We start from the raw sequence: 22,430 nt of genomic DNA, 5'->3' as shown, positions 1-22,430 counted from the left end.
ACAATTTTAGAATCTTTTTACATCGTCATATCGACCGACCATGAACGCCAGACCATCAAAGTATGATAATAGGCCAAAGTCTGTCTCGTATCTTGAGAAACAGACGCCTAACATACGCATAACAACAATTCCCACAAACTCCTTTGTCAACCCTGTGCGGTTCAAGAGCGGGCTAATCTTTCTCATGACCAATCTAGAAGTTATTCTGCTCCCGCTGTTGCCTCTCCGCCTCGCCCTCGGACACAATCCTCTTGCCCAGCCACTCTGTCTGAAAGCTTTCATTCAGCTTGGACAGATCTTGAATGACCAATCGACAAGTAGCCATGACAGCTTCCTTGGGTGTAATAGTTCCATCGGTTTGAACACGGAGTTCAAAAGTAGCGAAGAGCGGGTGGGGGACTTTGTACGCGGCGAACATGACGGCGGGGTTCTTGAGGAGGCGTTGCGAGAGGAGGTTGCCGAGCGTGTGGTCTTCTTTGTTGAATGTGAAGACGGCCGTGTTGGGAACGCCTGTTCCGCGTTGGTCTTGTGAGAGGGTGGAAGAGGGGAAAATAGCAGTTTGTACGTACGGGTCTCGGCCTTCTCCTCGACCTTCTGCTGACCGTCGTCTAGCAGGAAGAGCTCGAATCTAAACTCAGCGTCGTGGTCAGCTTTGTGCGACACATGGCGGTTGTTTTTTGAGCTGTCGCGCAGTCCACAGTTTGGGTTTCGCTCGATGAGTTGTCCGATTTTCGATGAGAAGGACGTGCTTGGACTCCTGCTCATGGTGGTGTATCTTGGTTTCGTTTGTCGGGTGGTGTCCGCTGTAGAGTAGTATCTGTCGTAGTGTCGCATACTTTTGAGGTTGTATATATACGTTGCAGCATGTTTTCTTGATCAGGCGCCAGTATCGTGTGCTTGTGGAAATGTGCGTCATTCCGTTTTTTTTTCACTCGTGGTGAAAGTACAGAACATACCGTTCAGGTACGTGGTCATGATCGTGGTGGATTGGCATCGTGGACTGTGGACTGCGCGTACAGAGGGTACTGTTTTGATGGAGAGTGAGTTGTAAAACACAGAGCTTACCTGTCTGGCGCGTTCATTATGCCGGCTCTTTCTTCTCTCTACACCTATCTACTCTTGCCTGTATGTATGAATACGCTTGCCGCGGTCGCAAGTGAGGAAGATGCGCGACGGTTGTAGAAGAAAGTGATCAGGATGAAACACCAGGAGAAGCAACGATGGGCGCGGTTGAGTCGAGGCCGAGGGGGTTTTGGAGGGTTGCGATGGCAAGTGGTGGCCGCTGGGGAAGGTGCTGCGGAGGTGAGGGTCGACTTCCGCGCGCGACGTTCTTTGTGCCTTCACCCACCGCCTTCGAGTGCTTCGCGTGGCTTAGTCACCGCATGGTCCGCGCCCACGGCAGCTTTCATATTCTTACATCAAGTGTGGCGATTGATCGAAATAACAGACTCTACTAATTTGCGTTTTAGATTCGTTGCATCCAGACCTGAATCTAGCCAGAAAAAAAATTAGTCCTTTAATAATTCGATTTACCAATACGACACAAGTCACGAAGATAGCATAAGATAAGGCAGCGATTCAAAGGTATAATGTTTATATCTCGATGTTATGCTCGAGTTGCATGATATTCAGAAAGCTCTAAGCCAGTATAGAAGCCCATCAACAAGACACAGATGGATGCCGCTGACAAAAAGCGACACAATGAGTTTTTTCCCGCAGTACCAACCACTTCCCTGAGCGACTGTGAGAGCGCCGTTCAACGCCACAAACACCATGCTTTCTCATGGGGTACGCCCACCGCATTGCGAAAAGCCAGACTCTCCCCACGCTAGAAGGACAACGCTAAAGGAGGAACATTAAAATTATATACAAGACAACGGTGACGGGACCTCACGGAGGCTCCCTTTGTGCCAATCGGAATTCCTAAGACCGGTTGATCTGCGCTTGCTGCATACCCGGACTTTGTTGCATCTGTGGGTTTTGAGGCGTGGCACTCCGACTAGGTGGTCGAGCATTCAATCCAGGACTGCCGGCCTGCTGTCTTGCCATCAGCCGTTGTTGTTGGACCAGTTGGGCCTGGTAGTTCTGTACCGCGTTTGTTTGGGGAGCATTGGCCATGCCACCGTTCTGTTGGAAGTACTGATTGTTCTGCATCTGTGGAGAAGGAGATATACCTGGAGATCCAGCTGCTGCGCTCATTGCCTGTGTACGTTGCTTAGCAAGGTAACGGGTGAGGTGGTCGGAGGCCTGTTTTGTAACCTGTTCTGGGGTCCATTCCGGATGCTGTACCTTTAACTGGTTCTGGAATGCCAGGAGCTGAGGCATATGTCCACTGGATAGGGGTCGGGAAGGCGTTTGCATGTTCCCATTACCCTGATTCATCCGTGGAGATCCAGCAGCGTTTGACATCCCGTTCATGGAATTGTTCATGTTTCCGTTCATCGCACCGTTCTGATTAGGAATAGGAGCCATCATGTTCGCGTTAGGAATACCGTTCATGCCCATGCCCTGGGTGAGGTTGCTAGCCATGTTGATCTGTTGCTGTTGCAGTTGGAACTGGTGTTGTTGAGTGGCGTTGAACTGGCCTCTTTGCATAGCCATGCGCATCTGATCTGGTGGTCCCATACGCTGAGCATTCTGCATGTTGCCCTGCATCTGTGCCTGGGGAACGCCCGGTGTGCCCATCGACATGCCAGACATATTACCGTTGGCGAAGTTGGCTTGCATGCCCTGTTGGGACTGGTGCGCCCGCGCCGCCATTGCGGGGCCGTTCTGTCCCTGTTGCAAAGACGGATTGGCCATTTGCGGAGGAACATTGTTGGTGCCTCCAGGTGTCCCGTTACGTTGCATTTGGTTAACGCCGTTTGCCATTCCCGGTTGCGCTTGTAATTGGGCCTGCTGCCGTGCCACCATCTGTTGCTGTTTGGAGTCAGTAGTGGACAAATTGGCATGATACTCAAGGCTTACCCTGGCCATCATCTCCTGCGCAATGTGCCTTTGCTTCAGCTTTTCTTCGCGTTCCCACTTGAGACGACTGAACTCCTGCGGTGTATGAACGTTGTTTTTAGGTGGCGCAGGCTCATGTGCTTTTCGAAGCGCAGCAGCTTTCTGGGACTCTGCTTGCTTGTGGGCGGCAGACTCGCGTTTCCTAGCCAATTTGCGCATGCCATCGATAATGGCGAGATGTCGGTTTCTCTCCTTCTCTCCACCCGTATTGGCGTAGTCGTAGGTCTCCTGCGGGGTTGACCTGGGGTCTGACCTTGTTGCTGTTGTTGCTGCTGCTGAGCCTGGAACTGGGCAAACACTGTCTTGTTGGCCTGCTCCAGCCGGCTCTGGTAGGTGCGAAAGTACTGCGTTTTAGACATTTCTGCTGGAAGACCCTCCAGTTGTACCCAGCGCTCAAAACACTCCCATGGCGTTCTTCGACCAGATCCAGACACAAACATCGACGGCAACGAGAGCTGCTGTGACACCAGAGACCAGTTGAATGTATACTCTTTCACCAGCGCCCGGAGTTTTTGGTCTTCTTCCCATAGCCATTGAGAAGGCGTGCGATTCTCGAAAAAGGCAATTGTAGGCATGTTGAACTCTGTAGGCGGTCTGAACTGATGGGCTGCTTGTAGTCGGTCGCGGACATGCTTGTTCTCGGCATTGAACAGGGCGACGTTGGTCATTTCTGGTGGTAAGTCGTTGCGACAGAACAATCGTCGACCTGGTGTGGATGGCATCGAATGTTCAGCTGACGTACCAGATCGACTAGGCGGCGAAGATGGCTCATCCTCGGAGTCATAGTCGTATCTGCTACGCTTCTTGGGCGGACCTCGTATTTGCGAGACGAGCTTTCCTGTGACGAACTTGGATACAGGAAGGATTGGTGGTTCCGAAAGAGAGAAGGGGTTGGTGTCGCTAGAGCCCTCAAACATCGGGTCGTAGAGAGGTAGTTCCCGGAACATGGTATCACTGGCGGGTGTACGGTCGATCTTCATGACGACGTCATTGAAACCTAGAGAGAACAAACCGATAGGAGGGGTAGCATTAACAGGAGTAAGGACATCATCCTCGTCACCGTATGACTCGCTCTCTGTCTCATGCGTGCTAGAATGGACAAGATCTGGCGTAGGAGCATCGTTCATATCCTCGTCGCTGCTTGTACGTCTGGCAGACTTCGGAATGCGTGCGTTGACCTGTAGTGTCGTTCGCTCTTCAGGCGTACTGCTCACGTATTCGGCACACCATTCCGCAAAGGTAGCGGCGAGGGCCTTCTTCCATTTCCTCTCTTCTTTGAAGTCTGTCTGCATCCACTTCATTTCAAGGAGTAATTGATCCTGATGGGTGAATGGGCGCTCGGGTTCGACCGCCTTCTGAAGTTGCCTCAACGACCATCGATTAGCATTCTGCAGCTGGTACACTCTCTTCAGGATCTTATAGTCTTGATGTTCCCGAATCATAGCGAGCGTGCCAGCTGTCGACACCGTCTTCCTTGCGGATGCCACAAGTTCCTGCAAAGGCACAGACCTAGGCGGGTGATGAGCCTGATACTTGAAAAGGCCTTCCAGATAGTCTCGGCTTGAATCTTCCGAAGCACCTTGGAGCGATGCATAGTCTTCGTTGTACGATTGCAGAGCTTTCGATGCCTTAGTCGGTGTCTTTTTGGCAAACACGACAGCCGAGATCTCTTGAGATTTACGATGAGCAGTTCGCGGTCGTGGAGGACTGGTAGACGCTGATAGATTGCTTGAGCGAGGGGTTAGCATAGTCTTGGGAGCTGCCTTCTCAGCGATGATCTCGGAGACAGACTTCTGTCGGATTGCTCCAGAAGCGACACGGGTAGTCATACGTTCAGGACGGGATGTTGGAGGTTGGGGTGACACTGTTGATTGTGCGTCCAGAGGGGGTACGTCGCGCATTTCGATGTCGATATCAGCAGGAGGGGTTGGATGATCGGCAGCAGGGGAGACGTGCTGTTGGTTGATGGCTTGTTCGGCATTATCGCGGTCCATGTTTGAAGGTTCCGCAGCAACTGTGGTTGGCGTTGGTAAGGAATCAACCGCAACATCATTGACAGTCTTGGTTCCAACCAAATCGAGACACTCAGTTTTCGATTCATGGGAACCATCGTCCACACCTTCCGTCAACGAATGTGCATCCCCAGCGGGCTGAGACTCGCTCAGGCGACTCTTTCCATCGCGAGCCAAACGTATTGCCTGTTCGTCCTCGATCTGTTGTTCAATATCGGGTGTAGGGGAGTCGTCCTCTCTTGCTCGAGCGTTCTCTCTTGCCTCCTTCATTCGTTTCTGTAACGCACGTTCGTGATCGTCTTTGACTTGCTGCGCGGCGGGGTCGAGAACATCGTCATTTGGTAAGGGTACGTGGTTGCGTTCTCTATAAGTCTCGGAGTCGGGACTGGTATCGGGCGAATGGTGTTGCGCATGCGGTGTCGCCTGAGAGTAGGGCCCGACGGTTGACGACGGTGAGGAAACATCGACAGGCGCATTCGCAGGTGGGATGGTAAGCCGTTCCTCTTCTTTTCGCTCCTTCTCCGCAGCCCTGTCCAACTTCCGCTCCGTCTCCTGCAGCCTAGCCTCCTGAACCTCTTTTGGTGGTAGATGCACGACCTGTGGTGGCTTCGGTTTGACATCCGTCGTGTCATAGGACGTAGCTGCATCCGTCTCCTCAGCAGTCGGCGATGCAATAGCACTAGGATCAACAGTGGATTTATCGATAGGGAGATCGTCCTGGCTTCCTACATCATGAACAGCAGGGCCTGCTTCAGATTGGGTCTTGTTTGCTACCTCTTCTTCCACCGCAAGGGAGGCAGCACGCGAAGTAGCCTTCGCGCGAGGGGTAACGTGAATGGTATCACTCTGCAGTGATGATTCGACCGAGGGTAAAGTTTGCGTCGCAACAGAAGGCGATGCTGAGGCAGCGCGAAGTTGGTCCTCGAGGCTTGGGGTACCGACAACGGGGGATGGTGATGGCTTAGTGAAGGGCTTGGATGAGTCTTGGAATGGGAGAGTAGCAGGTAGTGGTGGCTGATGGTCAGTAACGGCCACTGGGAAGGGCAGCGTTGTATCGTTGAAGCGTCGACCTCTATAAACGCGACCGTGTTAGCAGAATGAGGCGGCGACAACACGAATATCGATGACGGGAAGGTTGGGAACGAGTAGGTAGGGAACATCAGTCTTACTGTGAGATATCATTTTCGTCAAGGAAACGACGTTCCTCCTCATCAGGTTCGCCATAGATGAAGTCGTCTGCCCTGGGTTGGTGGCCGTTTAGAGTGGCATTGCAGGAACCCGTAACCTTCCAGAGTGCCCGGAGATGGCGCTCCAGTGCTGCGGATGTGAATCTGGGGACATTGAATTAGCACCACCACAACACGCCAATAAAACAAAACGAGCGATTTTTCCTTGTCGCATCGATGCATTTAGTCGATGTGATCGATCAAATTGCAAGCGCGATGGATAGTCGTCGACTTTGACTTACGCGGCTTCATTTGTCTTCTCCTGGCGTAAGGTTTCCCGTAAACTGTCGAGGGACATATGAAGACCGACGAACGGTGGCCGACATCCGTTATCCACGAGTGCCGCCGTTGTGATGAATTATGGGGGTTGTTGGACGCGTTCGTTGATGGAAATGTGTTTTGCGATATGCTGAACTGATGGGCGGGACTTGCGAGAACGTGAGGGAAGGGCTGCGCACGCCGCATTGCAGGGATGGCCGTGATAAGCCCTGCCTAGTCTGGTTCATTGGGCCAACATTGGGGCACTAGCTGCACCTTACTCCACCCGGCCTAGTCCCTGCCGTCTGCATCAAAAACTTCTGGATCTCCAAAGACGCGACAACTGAGCAAAACAACAACGCATAATCAACAATGGCAAAGAGAAAGAGAGAGACCGCTGAGAGTGCCGCCAAGGCGAAGGCGCTAAAAGCCACCAAGGAAGCAGTCGCCTCGTCCCCAAAGCAGCAGGCAACCAAGGAAAGTGCGATCCGCAAGAGCAAGGAAGCTACAGCCAACGGGAAGATGGATGTGAGCATGAGCAAACTTCAGATCGACTCTACCAAGGAAAATGGAGACGCAGTACCTGATGTCACGACTGTTCAAGTCATAACCGGCTCCTACGAAAGAGTTTTACACGGATTCGCAGCAGCTCTTCCCAGCAGTCTCTTCACCACACAGGACAATGCATCGACACCTGAGGCAGACAGGCCAAAATTGGATTTTACCGACACATTTCTTTTCAACGCCCATTCATCCTCCATCCGCTGTCTTGCTCTGTCTCCGCTGTCAGATGAAACTTCCAAGATCACACTAGCTACAGGTAGCACCGACGAGCGCATCAACCTGTATTCCATCTCAACAGCACCACCTGTCGCCTCAAAGCTCAGACCACAGTTGCCTTCCCTCCATGGCGGCTCCATCACGGAGAACCCCAAGAACAAGGAACTTGGCTCATTACTTCACCACTCATCAAACATCACAGCCCTCTACTTCCCTACGAGGGCGAAACTCCTGAGCTCTGCGGAAGATAGCACAATTGCCATCACGAGAACGCGCGACTGGACTGCCCTATCAACAATCAAAGCACCAATACCGAAACCCCAAGGCCGACCCAGCGGAGACACAGCCGGACCCGGCGAAGTACCATCTGGAATCAACGATTTCGCCGTCCACCCCAGCATGAAACTTATGCTCAGCGTGGGCAAAGGCGAAAAGTGCATGCGTCTCTGGAATCTCGTAACAGGAAAGAAAGCCGGCGTGCTAAACTTTGATCGCAACATCCTGACCGCAGTAGGCGAAGGGCGCTTCGCATCCGGCGAGGGTAGGAGAGTAATCTGGGACAAGGAAGGCGAGGAATTTGCCGTGGGTTTCGAACGCGGCATCGTTGTTTTCAACATTGAATCCAAGCCAAAAGCAAAGATTGCGCCAACCCCGAGGACAAAGATTCATCAGATGCACTACTTGCCGTCGGAGTCACATCCGGCCACGCTACTCGTGTCCACGGAAGATGGCCGCGTACTCCTCTACGACACAAATACCACGATACCTACTGAAGCATCAGAAAAGAACAAGGACGATGTCCCAGCTGCCAGATTAGTCGCCCAAATTGGTGGCCCAGCTGCAGGCATGACGAACCGTGTCAAGGATTTTGAAATCGTAACTCTCTCACAAACAAGCTTCCTGGTTGTTACTGGTAGCAGCGACGGTACTGTTCGTTTCTGGTTCTTAAGTACGGATGAGCTAAAGAGTGATGATGCGGGCAAGGCAAAGGGCTTTACCGCAGTTCAGGTCGGAAAGCTGCTTGGATCGTATTCCACGGGCACTAGGATCACGTGTTTGAAGGCTTTCTCCATGACTGGCAAACCTGATGTAGAGGAGGAGGAAGAGGTAACTGAGAAGAGTGGAGACGTATCGAGTAGCGACGATGATAGCGAGTAGTTTAGACTTGTAGTTGTAGCATTAATGATACCACCACCTCGTTCTTAAAACTTGATCACATCGTTTCGTTTTGAGTAACATGTCATACTATCATCTCGATATCTCATCCCATCTTGCAATCCAACATCCGCCCTCATACTTCTCTACAAATTCATAGTAACAGTCATGCTATTACTATGCACCAACAAGACAGGTGGCAATCCTTGGCACAACACCTCCAAATCACTAATATACTTGACACTCTCAGCCTCACTCTCACACGTACCTTCCATGGGACTAGGCAGCGTTGTAAAAACCACAGCCGTATCTTCGGAGTGTTGGCGTATGAGCTCGTTTAGAATGAGATGTTGAGCGCGACAAGGTAGGTCGTTGAAGGAGAGGGGGATGGCTTGTTGGGCAGGAAACCCAGATGCTGGGGAGGCGGTACCGGTGTCGGTGGGCTGGTGATATGACGATGCTGCGGCTGAATGGGGGCTGGCGGTTTCTGGGTTGTCGTTGTTGTCTGCGGCGAATTGGGTAGGCTCGCCGGATGTTACGATCATAGGATCTTGTTTGTTAGCTGTTGATGATTTGGGCGTGTCGACAAACGTTATCGATGGGCCGGCTGTTTCCTCCGAGGAGACCGCTGTTCGGGGAGTCGGATTCGATGTAAATTTCGGTAGTGACTGCCGGCGCATTGGGGGTGGTTTGACTACAGGTTTTGCGCGTGAGGAACCAGAGCGCTGCGAGGACGAACTAGCTACACTATGGGTCTTGGACCACTCTCCAGAGTGCAGAACAGCTGTGTCGGAAGCGGTGGCATCTGGGTGCGGCTTAAACGGCGTTACAGACTGCGTGGTCGGTCTGTCGTCCTTTTGCGAAGTACTGCCCTTGCGCGAACTCTTCCAGATAGTCTTGCGAAGGTCTAGCTGCTTAGTGAAGAGAGAGTTGCTGGGTGCCGTCCTTCGCCTTCTTAGTGACATTCTCTGCCCGCTGTAGTCGCTTTCATCACTCGATGCATCCAGGTCGTATTCGTCGAAATTACTGCCACTGACAATAGCCTCGCTATCAGACGCCATTGCTTCATCATCAGCATCGTCTTCTCTTCCACAGGCTGAGGATGGCTGAGTGTCACTGTCGCTGTCTTCCAGTAGCTCGACAGGTATTCTTTGGCTTTGCATTTTGATTCTCGTCCCATCGCCAAGATTGCTAACCGACGTCCTACTTTTAGCCTTGCGTAGCATCTTACGTAGTGCTGAGAAGCGCTTGGGGTTTATCTCTTGCCTGCCATGTTGAAATGAGGCGATAGGCCAGCTGGTTACGGCTTCAAGGATATCGACAGTTTGTGCTAGTTCCTGGCTGGCGCTCATACTTTCGGGTTGACGCAGACGTTTGATATCTTGCCACCAACGCTCGTCTTCTAGCGAATAATCGATATCACGACCAGTCTGATCGAGATCACCATCGTCTCTTCCGTTAATGATGACTTCGTACATGCTCAAGTCACCAGATGATAGCCAGAAGACGTGAACTTCAGCCTCAATGCGCAGATTACGCAGCAATGTGGTAACACGACCGCGTTCTTCCTCGACGTCTGTCTCGTACTCAACGAAGACACAAACTCTCAACTTGTACATGCGCTTCCAAGACGGTACCGTATGCAAAATACATCCAAGCTGAAGAATTAATGTATATGTGTCGAAATTGGTCGTCAGTACATTCTTCCGGACCGGCTCGTCGCCAGCAGTAGCGACCTCAGCTGACATCTGTATTGGCCACAGATCAATGTACTTCTTTGAAGAATCTTCAATCTCAATTTCACTCAGACCAACAAAGCTGAAAGCTTTCTGCTTTGCCGTAGGCTTCGCGGGTGGTACTTCGAGCTCTTGGAAACCCTTGCCTATAGCGACGTTTGCTTGTAACCGCAGAATCAAATCCTCGATAACTGTCACGTAGCTGCGTATGGCAATTGCGTTTTCCGGCTTCATAGCGTCCGTGGGAAGCATACTATGGGTATTGCCTGTGACGCGTCGCCTGGCTGCTGCCTGTATCGCTTTTCGAGAGATAGGATGATTTGCGGCCTTGCTAGACGGTCGTGATGGTTGGGGCGAAGGTATACCAATGGAGGGCTGCGCCTGCCTCAGCTCAGGCAGATTGTAAAAGCCCATGACAACTATGTTTGGCCGCATGCCACCCAATCCTGCACCTAGTACGAGATTACGCGCACCCCACTCGACAGCAGGAGATATGGCAATGTTCACAAACGCCTTGATCCTGGAAAAGTCGATATATTTCGTCCAAGATTGTTGTTGGCGTCTAGCCTCTGGCACAGCTTCGCCAAAGTTGCTGGAAACGATGACATGCCCGAGAACGAAGAGACCTCCCTTTTTCAACGAGTTGCAAAATTGAATCAATTTGTACTGTCGCCGCGGGTCGTTCACCAAAAGTAAGATCTGGGGTCTCCAGAACTTGACATGTTCTTGGCGTAAACGCAGCAGGTATTTTCGCACCTGATGATAGATGAGACCCTGACTCACATCACCCCATGGTTTAGGGGGAGTGGTATAATGAATCAGCAGAAAGATAATCATAAGCAGAGCAACACATCCGGACGCATAGAAGCCGTCGACGAAGAACATGGTAGCTCCACACGCGACGGTACCAATCGCGGCTGTGGGCCAGTTGAAGTAGTGGAACGATGGCCGGAAGTTCGGAGCAGATCCAATCTTGAGTAAAAAACAGGCCAAGTTGGTGACTAGGAAAGTCATGAGATACTAGAGCATGTTAGAATCTACTTGTGACACGTGTTCGCAGCACGCAGAGCACAAAGATACCCTATGGAAACTATAAGAAGATAGTACATACCGTCATTGTAATGAATGAAGCAATCTGGTTGATGTCGGCGAACATCGTGATTTGAGCAATGATGAAAGTAATGATAATAGCGTAGATAGGCTATGCCAATGAAGGCCCGTGGTTAGCATAGACGCAACAAGTGATAGATGCAGACAGCCTACCTCGTCGGACCTTTTAGTTCCTTGACCAAATAGAGAAAGCCCAGGAATTAGATGGTCGCGAGATAAAGCCTGGAGAAGTTTTGCTGAACCAATGACACCCATGAGCACCGAGAACAGTGATGTCGCCACCTCGCCAGCAAGCACGATGGCGCCGGAGATGTTGGTTAGCTGGATGACATTTGTGTTGTTATAGAAGGTTTCGCGTGCTATCGACGCTGCCATTGCAAATATGACGAGTGTATATAAGACGAAGGTCAAACCTATACCGTATAAGGTCCCTTTTGGAATGGCTTTGCTTGGATGCTTCAAATCTCCGCTCATGCTTGCACCAGCTAGGATGCCTCCTGTGGCTGGGAAGAGAATGCCGAAGAGATCTTGGAAGTTCTCGCGGTGATGATCAACACTTCCCGCGGCGCCTCGCGTGAAGTGGGGTAGCAAGTTCTGACGAAAGGTGTCCATGCTGAGACCTGTGAACACAATGTCCTCTTTCGGATTCGTAAACGGAGGCCTGACGACAGCTGACAAAGGTATACTGATAGTAGCGACCAGTAGAACAAGTAGTAAGCCATTGCTGCAACGAGCGAAGAGACCACTTCCAGCAAGACAGATGAGTGTGCATGCTGCTAAAACTACGGTGGCCCAAAGGAACTGCCACCAATAGCTCTGAGGTAGCCACTCTGCCATGTCACCTCCATGGGTACCGAAATTTTCGATGAGGCAATCGATGAGACCGACAGCGTTCAGTGAGGTATTGAAGACCGAGCCAAGATAGTAAACGATGCCTATGGATCCACCAAATTCAGGTCCCAGGCTTCTGGAGATGAGGTAATATGCTGCATCCCATGTTAGTTGAGATAGAAGACTGTCTAGACGTTGAACTCACCGCCTCCTCCTCTGACTGTACCATTTGTAGCAATAGCAGAGATGTTCAAAGTAGTCAAAAGATTAATGGCGTATGCTGCTATCAGCATACCCATCATGCCAATCAAGCCGGCTTGACCAAGGAGGAAGCCAAATCTCAGAAACATCAAAATGGACAAAACATTGAGAGTTACAGGCACGAAGACTCCAGCAAAGGTACCTAACTTGTCAGTACCTCCAACGGGTCTGGGAAATGCGCCAGGCCTTGGTTTGGCGGTTTCGCTGACCGAGTGTCGTTTTCTGTCATTACTGGGCTCCTTCCCCAACGTCCATTGCGAAGTGCGGAAGAAGCTTAAGAACCAGCTGCTTGTCCCTCCTCGTGTACCCTCAGTCTCTTGGATGCCATCTAAGACGTTGGCATTGTCTTGATGCCGGCGTCCACTCCCTGGCAGCAGCGGTGTTTCCTCATCGGGAGGCGGTGACTGCTGTACGAAGGAGCGTCGGTGTAACCGCTCACTCTCATCTCGTGCTGTACGGGTTGCAAAGTTGGAACGAGTTCTCGGTAGGGTGAGCCTGGCCGTCTGGTCCGCATCCGCATCGGTCATGGTCTCGGCATTCGGAAACCTGGTTCAATGTTCCTGGCACGAGGTGTCACTGCGGTTCCGGTCAGGGCCGTACACGGGATGCGCCAACTAGTCGTGGATGTTGGTTTGTGGACGCAAGACATGGGCAGAACAGCTGGGAAAAGTGACAAGGAAACAGTACCGAGAAGCGATGACGCCGCATCTACATCGCCAACAGTAAACTCGTCTGCTATGCTTCACTTAGCGGCTTAGCGCTCGCTTCACTGGGGAAACATGCAGGGCTTAAAACGGCGTGACATGGTCATCCCGCGCGTGGGGCGCCACATCTCTCCGACAAATCGACGAATGACCTCAACCTCTCGGCACAGGCCTCGGTGCAGCCCGTCTCAGGTTTCGTTGCTTCTTCTGCGCGTCTTCATCTCGTTGCTATACATCTCGCGTAGCATCTCGAAGCCTCGCGTTATGCATCTGCCGAGGATAGCATTCACACAACCCCTATAGCTTATTTTAACGCTCAGAATTCCTGTCGCGACGTTAGACGCAGATAGCCGGAGCTCGTGTTTCTTATCACAAAGCTCTCCAAAGAGGCTCGACAGCAGACGCAGCCCAATATGTCGGGTGAGCGTTCATCATCCACGAATGCACAGGCGGTGCCATCGTCGCGAGGTTCTCGTGGAAGTTCCCCGTCGCAATCTGTTCGTGCAGGCTCTATCGCGAGACTGGGTTCGCCCGTTCCTTCGCTACCCAACGGTACACCTGCCGTACGCCAGATACCAACACCTTCCCAGACGGCCAACTCGTCGTCAATACAAACACCTCTACCTGGACGCACAGATCCACAGTCGTCGCTGCCCGGCCCATCCGAGTCGAATCTCTCTTCGGCGCTGAAAGAGTCACTGGGCAATTCACCCCACGATTCGGCCCACCCCCGATACGCCCGCTTTCACCCGCCCAAGAGGCGCCTCCCCGTGTCCCACCCAGCGACTACGGTTCCTTTGACGGTCGAGGTCGCTCTCCTGTACCTCACGAAGATCCTGAGATCGTGCGCCGACATTTGGTAGGTCACTATGCCTCACCGAGCAGGTCAAATCGTGGGTACATAGGCGATGATGATGCTCAATCAACTGGAAAGAAGCCAGAGGAAGATGAGGAGCAATTCTCGAGCTTGCAGCTTCAGGGCGGCGACATCACGCGACAGATATACAGGTGGAGTGAGCAGCAACAGGCAGAGGAGCAGGGCAAGTTCCAGCGTAGCAAGAGCTTCCATGGGTCGTCTCGGCGCAAGCCTGAGGATGAGGCGCTAGACATTGACTCCATCCGACAACCAGGCGGCTTCAGGCGGAACTACCTGCGCAGAGCTGCTGACAGTCCCTCCCCTGGTCCAGGCCCATCTGGTTATGGGACAGTCCGTCAGCCACGCCCACCGCCTCAGGTCTTCACGAGCAACTTCCTTGAGTTTTTGACTCTATACGGCCACTTCGCCGGTGAGTCTCTCGAAGAAGACGACGAGGTGCTGGGCCCGGATGAATACTTCTCCTCCGATGCACTAGATTCCGGTGCGCAAAGCGAAGACGAAGACCGCGAGTACGGCGAGTCGAGCGCACTGCTGACCCCCGGCAAGCGGAGGAAGCGCAAAGTGAAGAAGACGGGCACTGGCAGCCCTACAGGTGCAGCCATGCTGCTCCTCAAATCCTTCGTTGGTACAGGTGTCTTGTTCCTACCCCGAGCCTTCCTCAACGGTGGTATGGCTTTTTCGAACTTGGTCCTTCTTGGTGTGGCAGGACTCTCCTACGCCTGCTTCGTATTGCTCGTCTCTACTCGTCTTGTGGTGGAGCACTCGTTCGGTGACATGGGCTTCCATCTCTACGGAAACTGGATGCGCAACATGATCAACACCTCTCTTGTAATATCGCAAATAGGCTTCTCGTCCGCCTATATCGTCTTCGTCTCTGAGAATCTGCAAGCGTTCGTCCTTGCAGTGTCCAACTGCAAGACCTTCATCGACATCAAGTACATGATCATGATGCAGATGGTCATCTTCTTGCCCTTGTCGCTTTATCGAAACATCAACAACATCCAAAAGCTCGCGTTGGTAGCAGATCTTTTCATCCTCATGGGCCTTGTATATCTGTATTATTTCGATCTCTTCACCATTGTCGATCAGGGCGGCATTTCCGATATTGTCAACTTCAATGCTAAGGACTGGACGCTCTTCATCGGGACCGCCATCTTCACATTCGAAGGCATCGGTCTCATCATCCCCATCCAGACTGGCATGAAGGACCCGAAGAAGTTCCCCAAGGTCCTGGGAGGTGTCATGATCATCATTACTGTCATCTTCCTCAGCGCTGGTGCCCTGTCCTATGCAGCATTTGGATCAAAGACTAAGACTGTCGTCCTTCTCAACATGCCTCAGGACAACAAATTCGTCAACGGTGTTCAGTTCATCTACTCGCTCGCTATCTTGCTATCTACTCCGCTGCAGATTTATCCTGCGATCGAGATTACCAGCCAGCAGTTGTTCAGCAGGACAGGCAAGTACAACCCGTACGTCAAATGGAAGAAGAACTTCTTCCGCTTCTTCATAGTCTTGGTGTGCGCCTGTCTCGCCTGGGCTGGTGCGGGTGACCTGGACAAGTTCGTCAGCCTGGTAGGAAGCTTTGCCTGCATCCCGCTGGTCTTCATCTATCCTGTAAGAATCTCTCCTGCTTCTGATCAACTCATTGCTGACAACGTATAGCCCATGCTCCATTACCGGGCTGTCGCACGAACAACGACTGCACGTGTAGTGGACGTGTTACTCTGCATTATCGGTGCAGTTGGCATGGTATATACAACAACCCTAACTGTTCAAAGTTGGATCCACGGCGGTGCTCCCAAAGCTCCAGGCTACTGCGACAGCCGGTAGACGATGGTTTGTACTCGCAGATTGAATTGTCTCTCGTTTCTCATTTCACGTTACATGTAGCCTTTCAGCGATGTGTATAGGTATCGATCTTTGGGTGCATCTCGTCATAGAAGTCGCGCTACGCAGGCTTGGTTTTCGGTGCATTTGTAAGGCCATCTCCTACACGTGCATGTCCGGATGGACAGAAGCGGCTAGGCTCAAGCCCGTATGTAAATCAGACTAGTCTCTTCTTTGCTTTTCGACCGCAACTGCACCGTGACATAAGTGTGAGTACATCACATGTGCTGCTTTGTCGTGTTCTGTGCCTCTGAATCTGCTAGCAAAAGGGCAAGTAGCATCTGAAACGGCGCGAGGCGAATTTCTCCGAAGATGCAGCGGATACCTAGCTGGTGACCGGGGCTCAGATACGAGACGATTCAATACTCGCGCAGAACACTTGGCGAGTAGGATACGAGCAAGCTACATGCAGGGCGCGAAAACACCGTAATCAGGAATCGGTACGAATGCAACGGCACAACTGTTGTCAAGGCATGCATGTGCGGCTGATGCTCGTATACGCCACTCATGGTGGGGTTTCAGATGCCGTCTGCTGTGGAATGGGATGGCACTTTGGAGGCGGTCAGAATAATCAAACTGCTAAGGCATCCAGACGTTCCCAACGGATGCAGGCAAAGTGTTGTCGTCGGCACGCTTTCCTACAGCTGAGCCCACACCTGCAGGTGGGTAGGCTAAGCTTTTGCCAGAGCGGAACAAGCGCGCAACAGCTACAAGGTGCTCACCGTTGTTCCAGCTCCCATTCCAGTTGAGTAAATGTACACGCCCCAAGGTCTCAGCTCGATCCCACACGTTTGTGATTGCAGTGCGTGATTCGTTAGCAGTGTCAGCCACGATGGCTTTGAAGCATTCTCTGGCTCCTTTGAGGTATGCGTTGCTGCCGCTCTTGCGTGAGATGCAGACTTGCAGGGCCAGACGACATATTGCTTCTCACCGTCTGATTGAGACATTGTACGGTGGGGAGCACATTGCGGGTAAACTTCCGCCGTTAGTGGGACGGATGGTGCAGCTAGCGACTGGGTTCCACCCATATCCTATATTTTGTTTTGGCTTGTCGGTTTTCTTCAAGTTGCTACTACCGACCATGTCAAAAAAAAAGATCATCAAACAGAGTTTAGAGACGTCGAGTAGTGACGCACGGCGATGATTCCAAATAGGGAGCCGCACCCGCGCTGACGTAGCGAATCCATGATGCTAAACGATGAGAGCAGAATTAGAAACACATCCATAAGCACAATCGTTGGGCCAGGTCGACGCCTCCAATGCGGCGACGGCGGCGCCCGTCAGGACACGAGTGGCATAGTTGCCGTAGTGTAGTATTGCAAAGAGAAATATTCTAGCATCTTGACATGAAAATGGTAGAGGAACGGGTCTAGCGTTGCTATTTTGGAGGTGCTGCGCCTCTTGGTCCCTGAGAAACGATGGATAGCGGGCGATCAGGTCAGGAACAGTAATGGGGACTATTGGCTGCATTCATCGCGGAAGCCGATGGACAAGGATGGTTCCGAGAGACATGACGAAATAGGGGACGATGAGGGACGGGCAGTGGGGATGAGATGGGCTTGTCGACGAAAAGCCAGTAGTTGCAAGTTGCAGGGACGACAAGCACGAGATTCAAGGGTGGTAGAGCGGCGTCACGGATGGCTGCGATACGCTGCATTGGCGAGGCTAGACAAGGTCGAGTGGAGAAGGGCGTCGCTGGGGCATGCTCAGTGCTTGGCTTTGGAAGATATAAGTCAAACACACCACCGCTCTTTCTCTGCTCACTCACCTGTCTGCTTCCCCTCCCACCCATATTTTCTCCCGTCCACCAATTGACACCGACTACCTTACGATCGCTTCCATTCATATTTAGAACCCTAACTTTCGTTTCGTCGCCATGTGGTAAGTCCCCGCCGCCCTACTATGGGAAGCTGTCCAAGCTACAGAGAAGCGTTGGAACTCGAGCTGACGACGACACTCACAGCGGTATCTTCGGTTACATCAACTACCTGGTGGAGAAGGACAGGAAGTACATTCTCGACACACTGATCAATGGTAAGCACCCGAGCAATTCCTTTTCCAGACGCGCGTTCCGCGGAATCGGAAGTGGTTTGGTGGGGCTGTATGGCGATCACTAACACTTGTCCTCGCTCAGGTCTGCAACGTCTAGAATACCGTGGTTACGACTCGGCCGGTCTTGCCATTGATGGCGACAAGAAGAATGAGGTCTACGCAGTCAAGGAGGTCGGCAAGGTCGCCTCGCTGAAGAAGCTCGTCGAGGAGCAGAACTTCGACCTCAACAAGGTCTTCGACTCGCACGCCGGTATTGCCCACACTCGATGGGCCACCCACGGTCCTCCCTCGCGTGTCAACTGCCATCCCCACAGGTATGCCACTCTTGTTCCAGCGACTTGGAGCCCATTCTAACAGCCTTCCAGGTCCGACCCCAACTGGGAGTTCTCCGTCGTGCACAATGGTATCATCACAAACTACAAGGAGCTCAAGACTCTGCTTGAGAGCAAGGGCTTCAAGTTCGAGACTGAGACCGACACCGAGGCCATTGCCAAGCTCACAAAGTACATCTACAGCGAGCACCCCGACCTGAGCTTCCCGTCTCTCGTCAAGGCCGTCATCAAGGAGCTCCAGGGTGCCTTTGGTCTTCTCCTCAAGTCCGTCCACTACCCCCACGAGGTCGTTGCCGCCCGTAAGGGTTCTCCCCTCGTCATCGGTGTGCGAACACAGAAGAAGATGAAGGTCGACTTTGTCGATGTCGAGTACAACGACGAGGGTGCTGCTCTCCCCGCTGAGAGTGCTTCGCACAACGTTGCGCTGAAGAAGGGCAACACCCTGCTCGCTCCCCCTGACAAGTCGCTCCTCCACCGATCGCAATCGCGCGCTTTCCTCTCCGACGACGGCGTCCCCATGCCCACCGAGTTCTTCCTCTCCTCCGACCCCTCCTCCATCGTCGAGCACACCAAGAAGGTCTTATACCTCGAGGACGACGACATTGCACACATCCACGAGGGTTCGCTGAACATTCACCGTCTGCACAAGGATGACGGTTCGTCCAACGTCCGTACCATCCAGACTCTTGAGATTCAGCTCCAGGAGATCATGAAGGGCCGCTTCGACCACTTCATGCAGAAGGAGATTTTCGAGCAGCCCGAGTCCGTCGTCAACGCTATGCGTGGTCGTCTCGATGCTGTCAACAAGACCGTCACTCTTGGTGGTCTCCGCCAATACCTCTCTACCATCAGGCGATGCAGGAGGATCATCTTCGTCGCTTGCGGTACCTCCTACCACTCGTGCATGGCTGTTCGTGGTGTCTTCGAGGAGCTCACCGAGATTCCTATTGCCGTTGAGCTGGCCTCCGATTTCCTCGACCGTCAAGCACCCGTCTTCCGTGACGACACCTGCGTGTTCGTCTCTCAGTCTGGTGAGACTGCTGATTCCCTAGGTGCTCTCCGCTACTGCTTGGAGCGTGGTGCCCTGACTGTTGGTATCGTCAACACCGTCGGTTCCTCCATCTCTCTCCTCACCCACTGCGGTGTTCACATCAACGCCGGTCCCGAGATCGGTGTCGCCTCCACCAAGGCCTACACCTCGCAATTCGTCTGCATGGTCATGTTCGCGCTTTCTCTCTCTGAGGACCGTGCGTCCAAGCAGAAGAGGCGGGAGGAGATCATCGAGGGTCTCACCAAGATCTCAGACCAGTTCAAGGAGGTGCTCAAGCTCGACCAGCCTATCAAGAAGCTCTGTGAGAGGTTCAAGAACCAAAAGTCTCTGCTCCTTCTCGGTCGTGGCTCTCAGCACGCCACTGCTCTCGAGGGTGCTCTCAAGATCAAGGAAATTTCGTACCTCCACTGCGAGGCCGTCATGTCTGGTGAGCTCAAGCACGGTGTCTTGGCTCTGGTCGACGAGAACCTTCCCATTGTCATGATCCTTACTCGTGACGACATTTTCGCCAAGTCGCTCAACGCATACCAACAGGTCATTGCCCGTAGCGGACGACCAATCATCATCTGCAACGAGGACGACCCCGAGTTCCCTACCGACAAGACGGACAAGATCGAGGTGCCCAAGAACGTCGACGTTCTCCAGGGTCTCATCAACGTTGTTCCTCTGCAACTCATGTCCTACTGGATGGCGGTTGCTGAGGGTGTCAACGTTGACATGCCCCGTAACTTGGCCAAGTCAGTTACCGTCGAGTAGATGTATTATAGATTTGGCGTTCTCTGGGAAAGAGAAGCTGGGTCTGATCTGGATTTGATTTACGAATGACAGCTCTTGGATGTAGCGTATGTGTATGGCACGGGAATTTTTACGATATCTAGAACATGGAGCGACGCGGTTTGCGCGCTCTAATAGCTAGTCTGATTGAATGAACAAAATCTTCAACAATTATCATATCTTGAGTTGTGAGCATGTCTTGTTGGTATTGCAATCTACGTGCGGCGTTTCATAATAGCCAACCCCTGCTCCCGATGACACCATTGCACGATGCGGGATCCCTGCCGTTCGGTTGCGGGGCGGCTCCCAAAGTGGTGTGCTCAGCGTCTTGTTCCTGCATTCTTCAGCCCACCCAGTAACTGTACCCGCACTACCTTGACCACACCTACCCCACTCTCCCATCGCACCTTCCACATCATAACTACGGATTTCTACCTACCAGACGACATCATGTCAGGTATCAAAGGCCCAGGCGCACCCAAGACCTACGACGGTAAGTACGCAAGCAAGCTCGGAGCAACCCCGCCCCCACCACCACCACCACCACCAACAGAGTGACTGACGAAAGCTCCATAGGTTCCGCACTTCGCATCGGCATCATCCACGCACGCTGGAACACCAAGATCATCGATGCGCTGCTTGAGGGAACAAAGAGAAAGCTGAAGGAAGCTGGAGTCAGGGATGAGAACATAGTCACACAGAGTGTGCCTGGGAGCTACGAGCTGCCCTATGCTGTCAAGCAGTGCGTCTGCCCTCTTATATATATTTCCTTGTAGGATGAATATGCTAACAAGAAGTTTTACAGACTATACTCGGCCTCGCAAATCCAATCCTCGTCCACAGGCGTCGTAGGCGCAGCAGCAGACCTCCTGGGCTCGGCCACTGACCTCACAGCCCTCACGGGACAAGCCTCACAATCCAAGACGTCCAACTCGCCCTTTGACGCGATAATCGCTATTGGCGTGCTGATCAAGGGGAGACGATGCACTTTGAGTACATTTCAGAGGCCGTGAGCCATGGACTTATGCGCTTGCAACTCGACAACAATGTGCCTGTTATCTTTGGACTGTTGACGCTGTTGAGCGATGAGCAGGGGCTCATGCGCGCGGGGATTGGTGGTCAGGATGGCAAGAGTGGACACAACCATGGTGAGGATTGGGGGAGTGCGGCAGTGGAGCTGGGTGTCAAGAGACGGGGGTGGGTTGATGGTAAGTTCGTGGACTAGACATGTACGAGAAGTGAGGACGTTAGCGCCTACACTGAGATCAGGACTGCGAACACACGCGTGTGTAGCTTCTCATATGGACCGGAATACATGTATGTACACAAGTGAACCACGCAGCTATGGGCTGGGACTTCGGACATGCTCTCATCCCATAATCCGCCCGTTCTCATGCAAATACGGAATAAACCTCCGCTATGAGCTGTTTTGCCATGTACACCCCATCGTGATATCGTCATGTCTGCACTGCATCTCTTCGTACAACTGCGGTGGGCTAGCGTAAATGCATGGTGTAGGCAAGGCAGGACGATCGCGATGACGCTCGGGCTGGAAGACTATGCGGAATGCGGTGTGGACTAAGTTGGGTGCGCGCGTGCGAAAATCAACTCCAAGGCGGCATCTGTATGCAGGAGGTGATGCAGGAGATTATGCGACTGTGTTGGCCAATCTAAGTCGGCGCATTGCAAGAAGATTGTTGAGTGTCAGAAGGATGGTTGGCGGATGTGAGAAGGCACTCTCCTTTTCCCCCGAAAAGACGCTAGTCCAGGATCCGCAGTGCCTCACCTTGGAACCTCAGATTCCTGGACGACAGCCCTTACTCAACACCAGCCCCATCTGTGCGAGCAGACTGCTGTCGCCTACATCGCCCATCTCATCTTTCCTCCCTTTCGTCTTCCTTTCCCTTTGCCGCCTTCGCCCGGGCTTTCCGACACGTTCTCACCGCGTGGGTGCGCGTTGTCCATATATCCCGTTCCTGGCCTGCAGCTGCATCGAGTACAGCAACGCGCGGCGCCCCTACCAACCGGCCTTCTATTACAAACACACATAGAGTGATGGAGAGAGGATACACGTGCTAATAACTGGGTCGATTGATATTGAGGTGCGCTTCTGCAGCGCAGCCATCAGAGACTGGACTTTGATATCAAGTCCATGTCAGGCAGAAGACGCGGAGAGAGAGAAGACAGGTCTCTGCGGCGAGAAGCTTCACATCGCCTCGACTCGTCTGCCACCTCCCATTCAGCTTCGGCTGCTACAGCGACACGGACAGCTGGTGAAGCGCGCAGGATTGGGCTCAGCAATAACTCGGATTCACCCAAGAACGATGCGCGGCGCCCTAGCGACCTGCTAGACGACGTTGACTCGGACTCCTCTG

At 52.7% G+C, this 22,430-nt stretch overlaps 7 protein-coding genes across 7 annotated transcripts; 4 read left to right on the top strand and 3 right to left on the bottom strand.

Moving 5' to 3' along the window:
• Window positions 1–193: 193 nt before the first annotated feature.
• Window positions 194–765, bottom strand: ALTATR162_LOCUS10788 (uncharacterized protein; the record flags this gene model as incomplete). The annotated part of the gene is made up of 2 exons (XM_043318428.1): window positions 194–510; window positions 570–765. The coding sequence occupies 2 exons, from the start codon at window positions 763–765 to the stop codon at window positions 194–196; spliced, it is 513 nt and encodes a 170-aa protein (XP_043174363.1).
• A 1,158-nt stretch (window positions 766–1,923) lies between these two features.
• On the bottom strand, window positions 1,924–6,542 carry ALTATR162_LOCUS10787 (uncharacterized protein; the record flags this gene model as incomplete). Its single annotated transcript, XM_043318427.1, has 5 exons — window positions 1,924–2,919; window positions 2,968–3,259; window positions 3,304–6,090; window positions 6,188–6,349; window positions 6,487–6,542. The coding sequence occupies 5 exons, from the start codon at window positions 6,540–6,542 to the stop codon at window positions 1,924–1,926; spliced, it is 4,293 nt and encodes a 1,430-aa protein (XP_043174362.1).
• Window positions 6,543–6,874: 332 nt separating this feature from the next.
• On the top strand, window positions 6,875–8,440 carry ALTATR162_LOCUS10786 (uncharacterized protein; the record flags this gene model as incomplete). The annotated part of the gene is made up of 1 exon (XM_043318426.1): window positions 6,875–8,440. One exon carries the CDS (start codon window positions 6,875–6,877, stop codon window positions 8,438–8,440), a length of 1,566 nt encoding a protein of 521 aa, XP_043174361.1.
• A 143-nt stretch (window positions 8,441–8,583) lies between these two features.
• ALTATR162_LOCUS10785 (uncharacterized protein) lies at window positions 8,584–12,902 on the bottom strand (the record flags this gene model as incomplete). The annotated part of the gene is made up of 4 exons (XM_043318425.1): window positions 8,584–11,193; window positions 11,285–11,374; window positions 11,437–12,269; window positions 12,320–12,902. 4 exons carry the CDS (start codon window positions 12,900–12,902, stop codon window positions 8,584–8,586), a joined length of 4,116 nt encoding a protein of 1,371 aa, XP_043174360.1.
• A 590-nt stretch (window positions 12,903–13,492) lies between these two features.
• ALTATR162_LOCUS10784 (uncharacterized protein) lies at window positions 13,493–15,789 on the top strand (the record flags this gene model as incomplete). Its single annotated transcript, XM_043318424.1, has 3 exons — window positions 13,493–13,631; window positions 13,670–15,573; window positions 15,622–15,789. 3 exons carry the CDS (start codon window positions 13,493–13,495, stop codon window positions 15,787–15,789), a joined length of 2,211 nt encoding a protein of 736 aa, XP_043174359.1.
• Window positions 15,790–17,722: 1,933 nt separating this feature from the next.
• ALTATR162_LOCUS10783 (uncharacterized protein) lies at window positions 17,723–20,037 on the top strand (the record flags this gene model as incomplete). The annotated part of the gene is made up of 4 exons (XM_043318423.1): window positions 17,723–17,727; window positions 17,810–17,880; window positions 17,981–18,212; window positions 18,264–20,037. The coding sequence occupies 4 exons, from the start codon at window positions 17,723–17,725 to the stop codon at window positions 20,035–20,037; spliced, it is 2,082 nt and encodes a 693-aa protein (XP_043174358.1).
• Window positions 20,038–20,505: 468 nt separating this feature from the next.
• ALTATR162_LOCUS10782 (uncharacterized protein) lies at window positions 20,506–21,068 on the top strand (the record flags this gene model as incomplete). Its single annotated transcript, XM_043318422.1, has 3 exons — window positions 20,506–20,548; window positions 20,632–20,797; window positions 20,861–21,068. 3 exons carry the CDS (start codon window positions 20,506–20,508, stop codon window positions 21,066–21,068), a joined length of 417 nt encoding a protein of 138 aa, XP_043174357.1.
• Between the last annotated feature and the right edge of the window lie 1,362 nt (window positions 21,069–22,430).

Source organism: Alternaria atra, assembly GCF_907166805.1.
Source record: "Alternaria atra isolate CS162 genome assembly, contig: 34, whole genome shotgun sequence".
Taxonomy (NCBI): Eukaryota; Fungi; Ascomycota; class Dothideomycetes; order Pleosporales; family Pleosporaceae; genus Alternaria; species Alternaria atra.
This window is presented reverse-complemented; position numbering and strand designations above follow the sequence as displayed.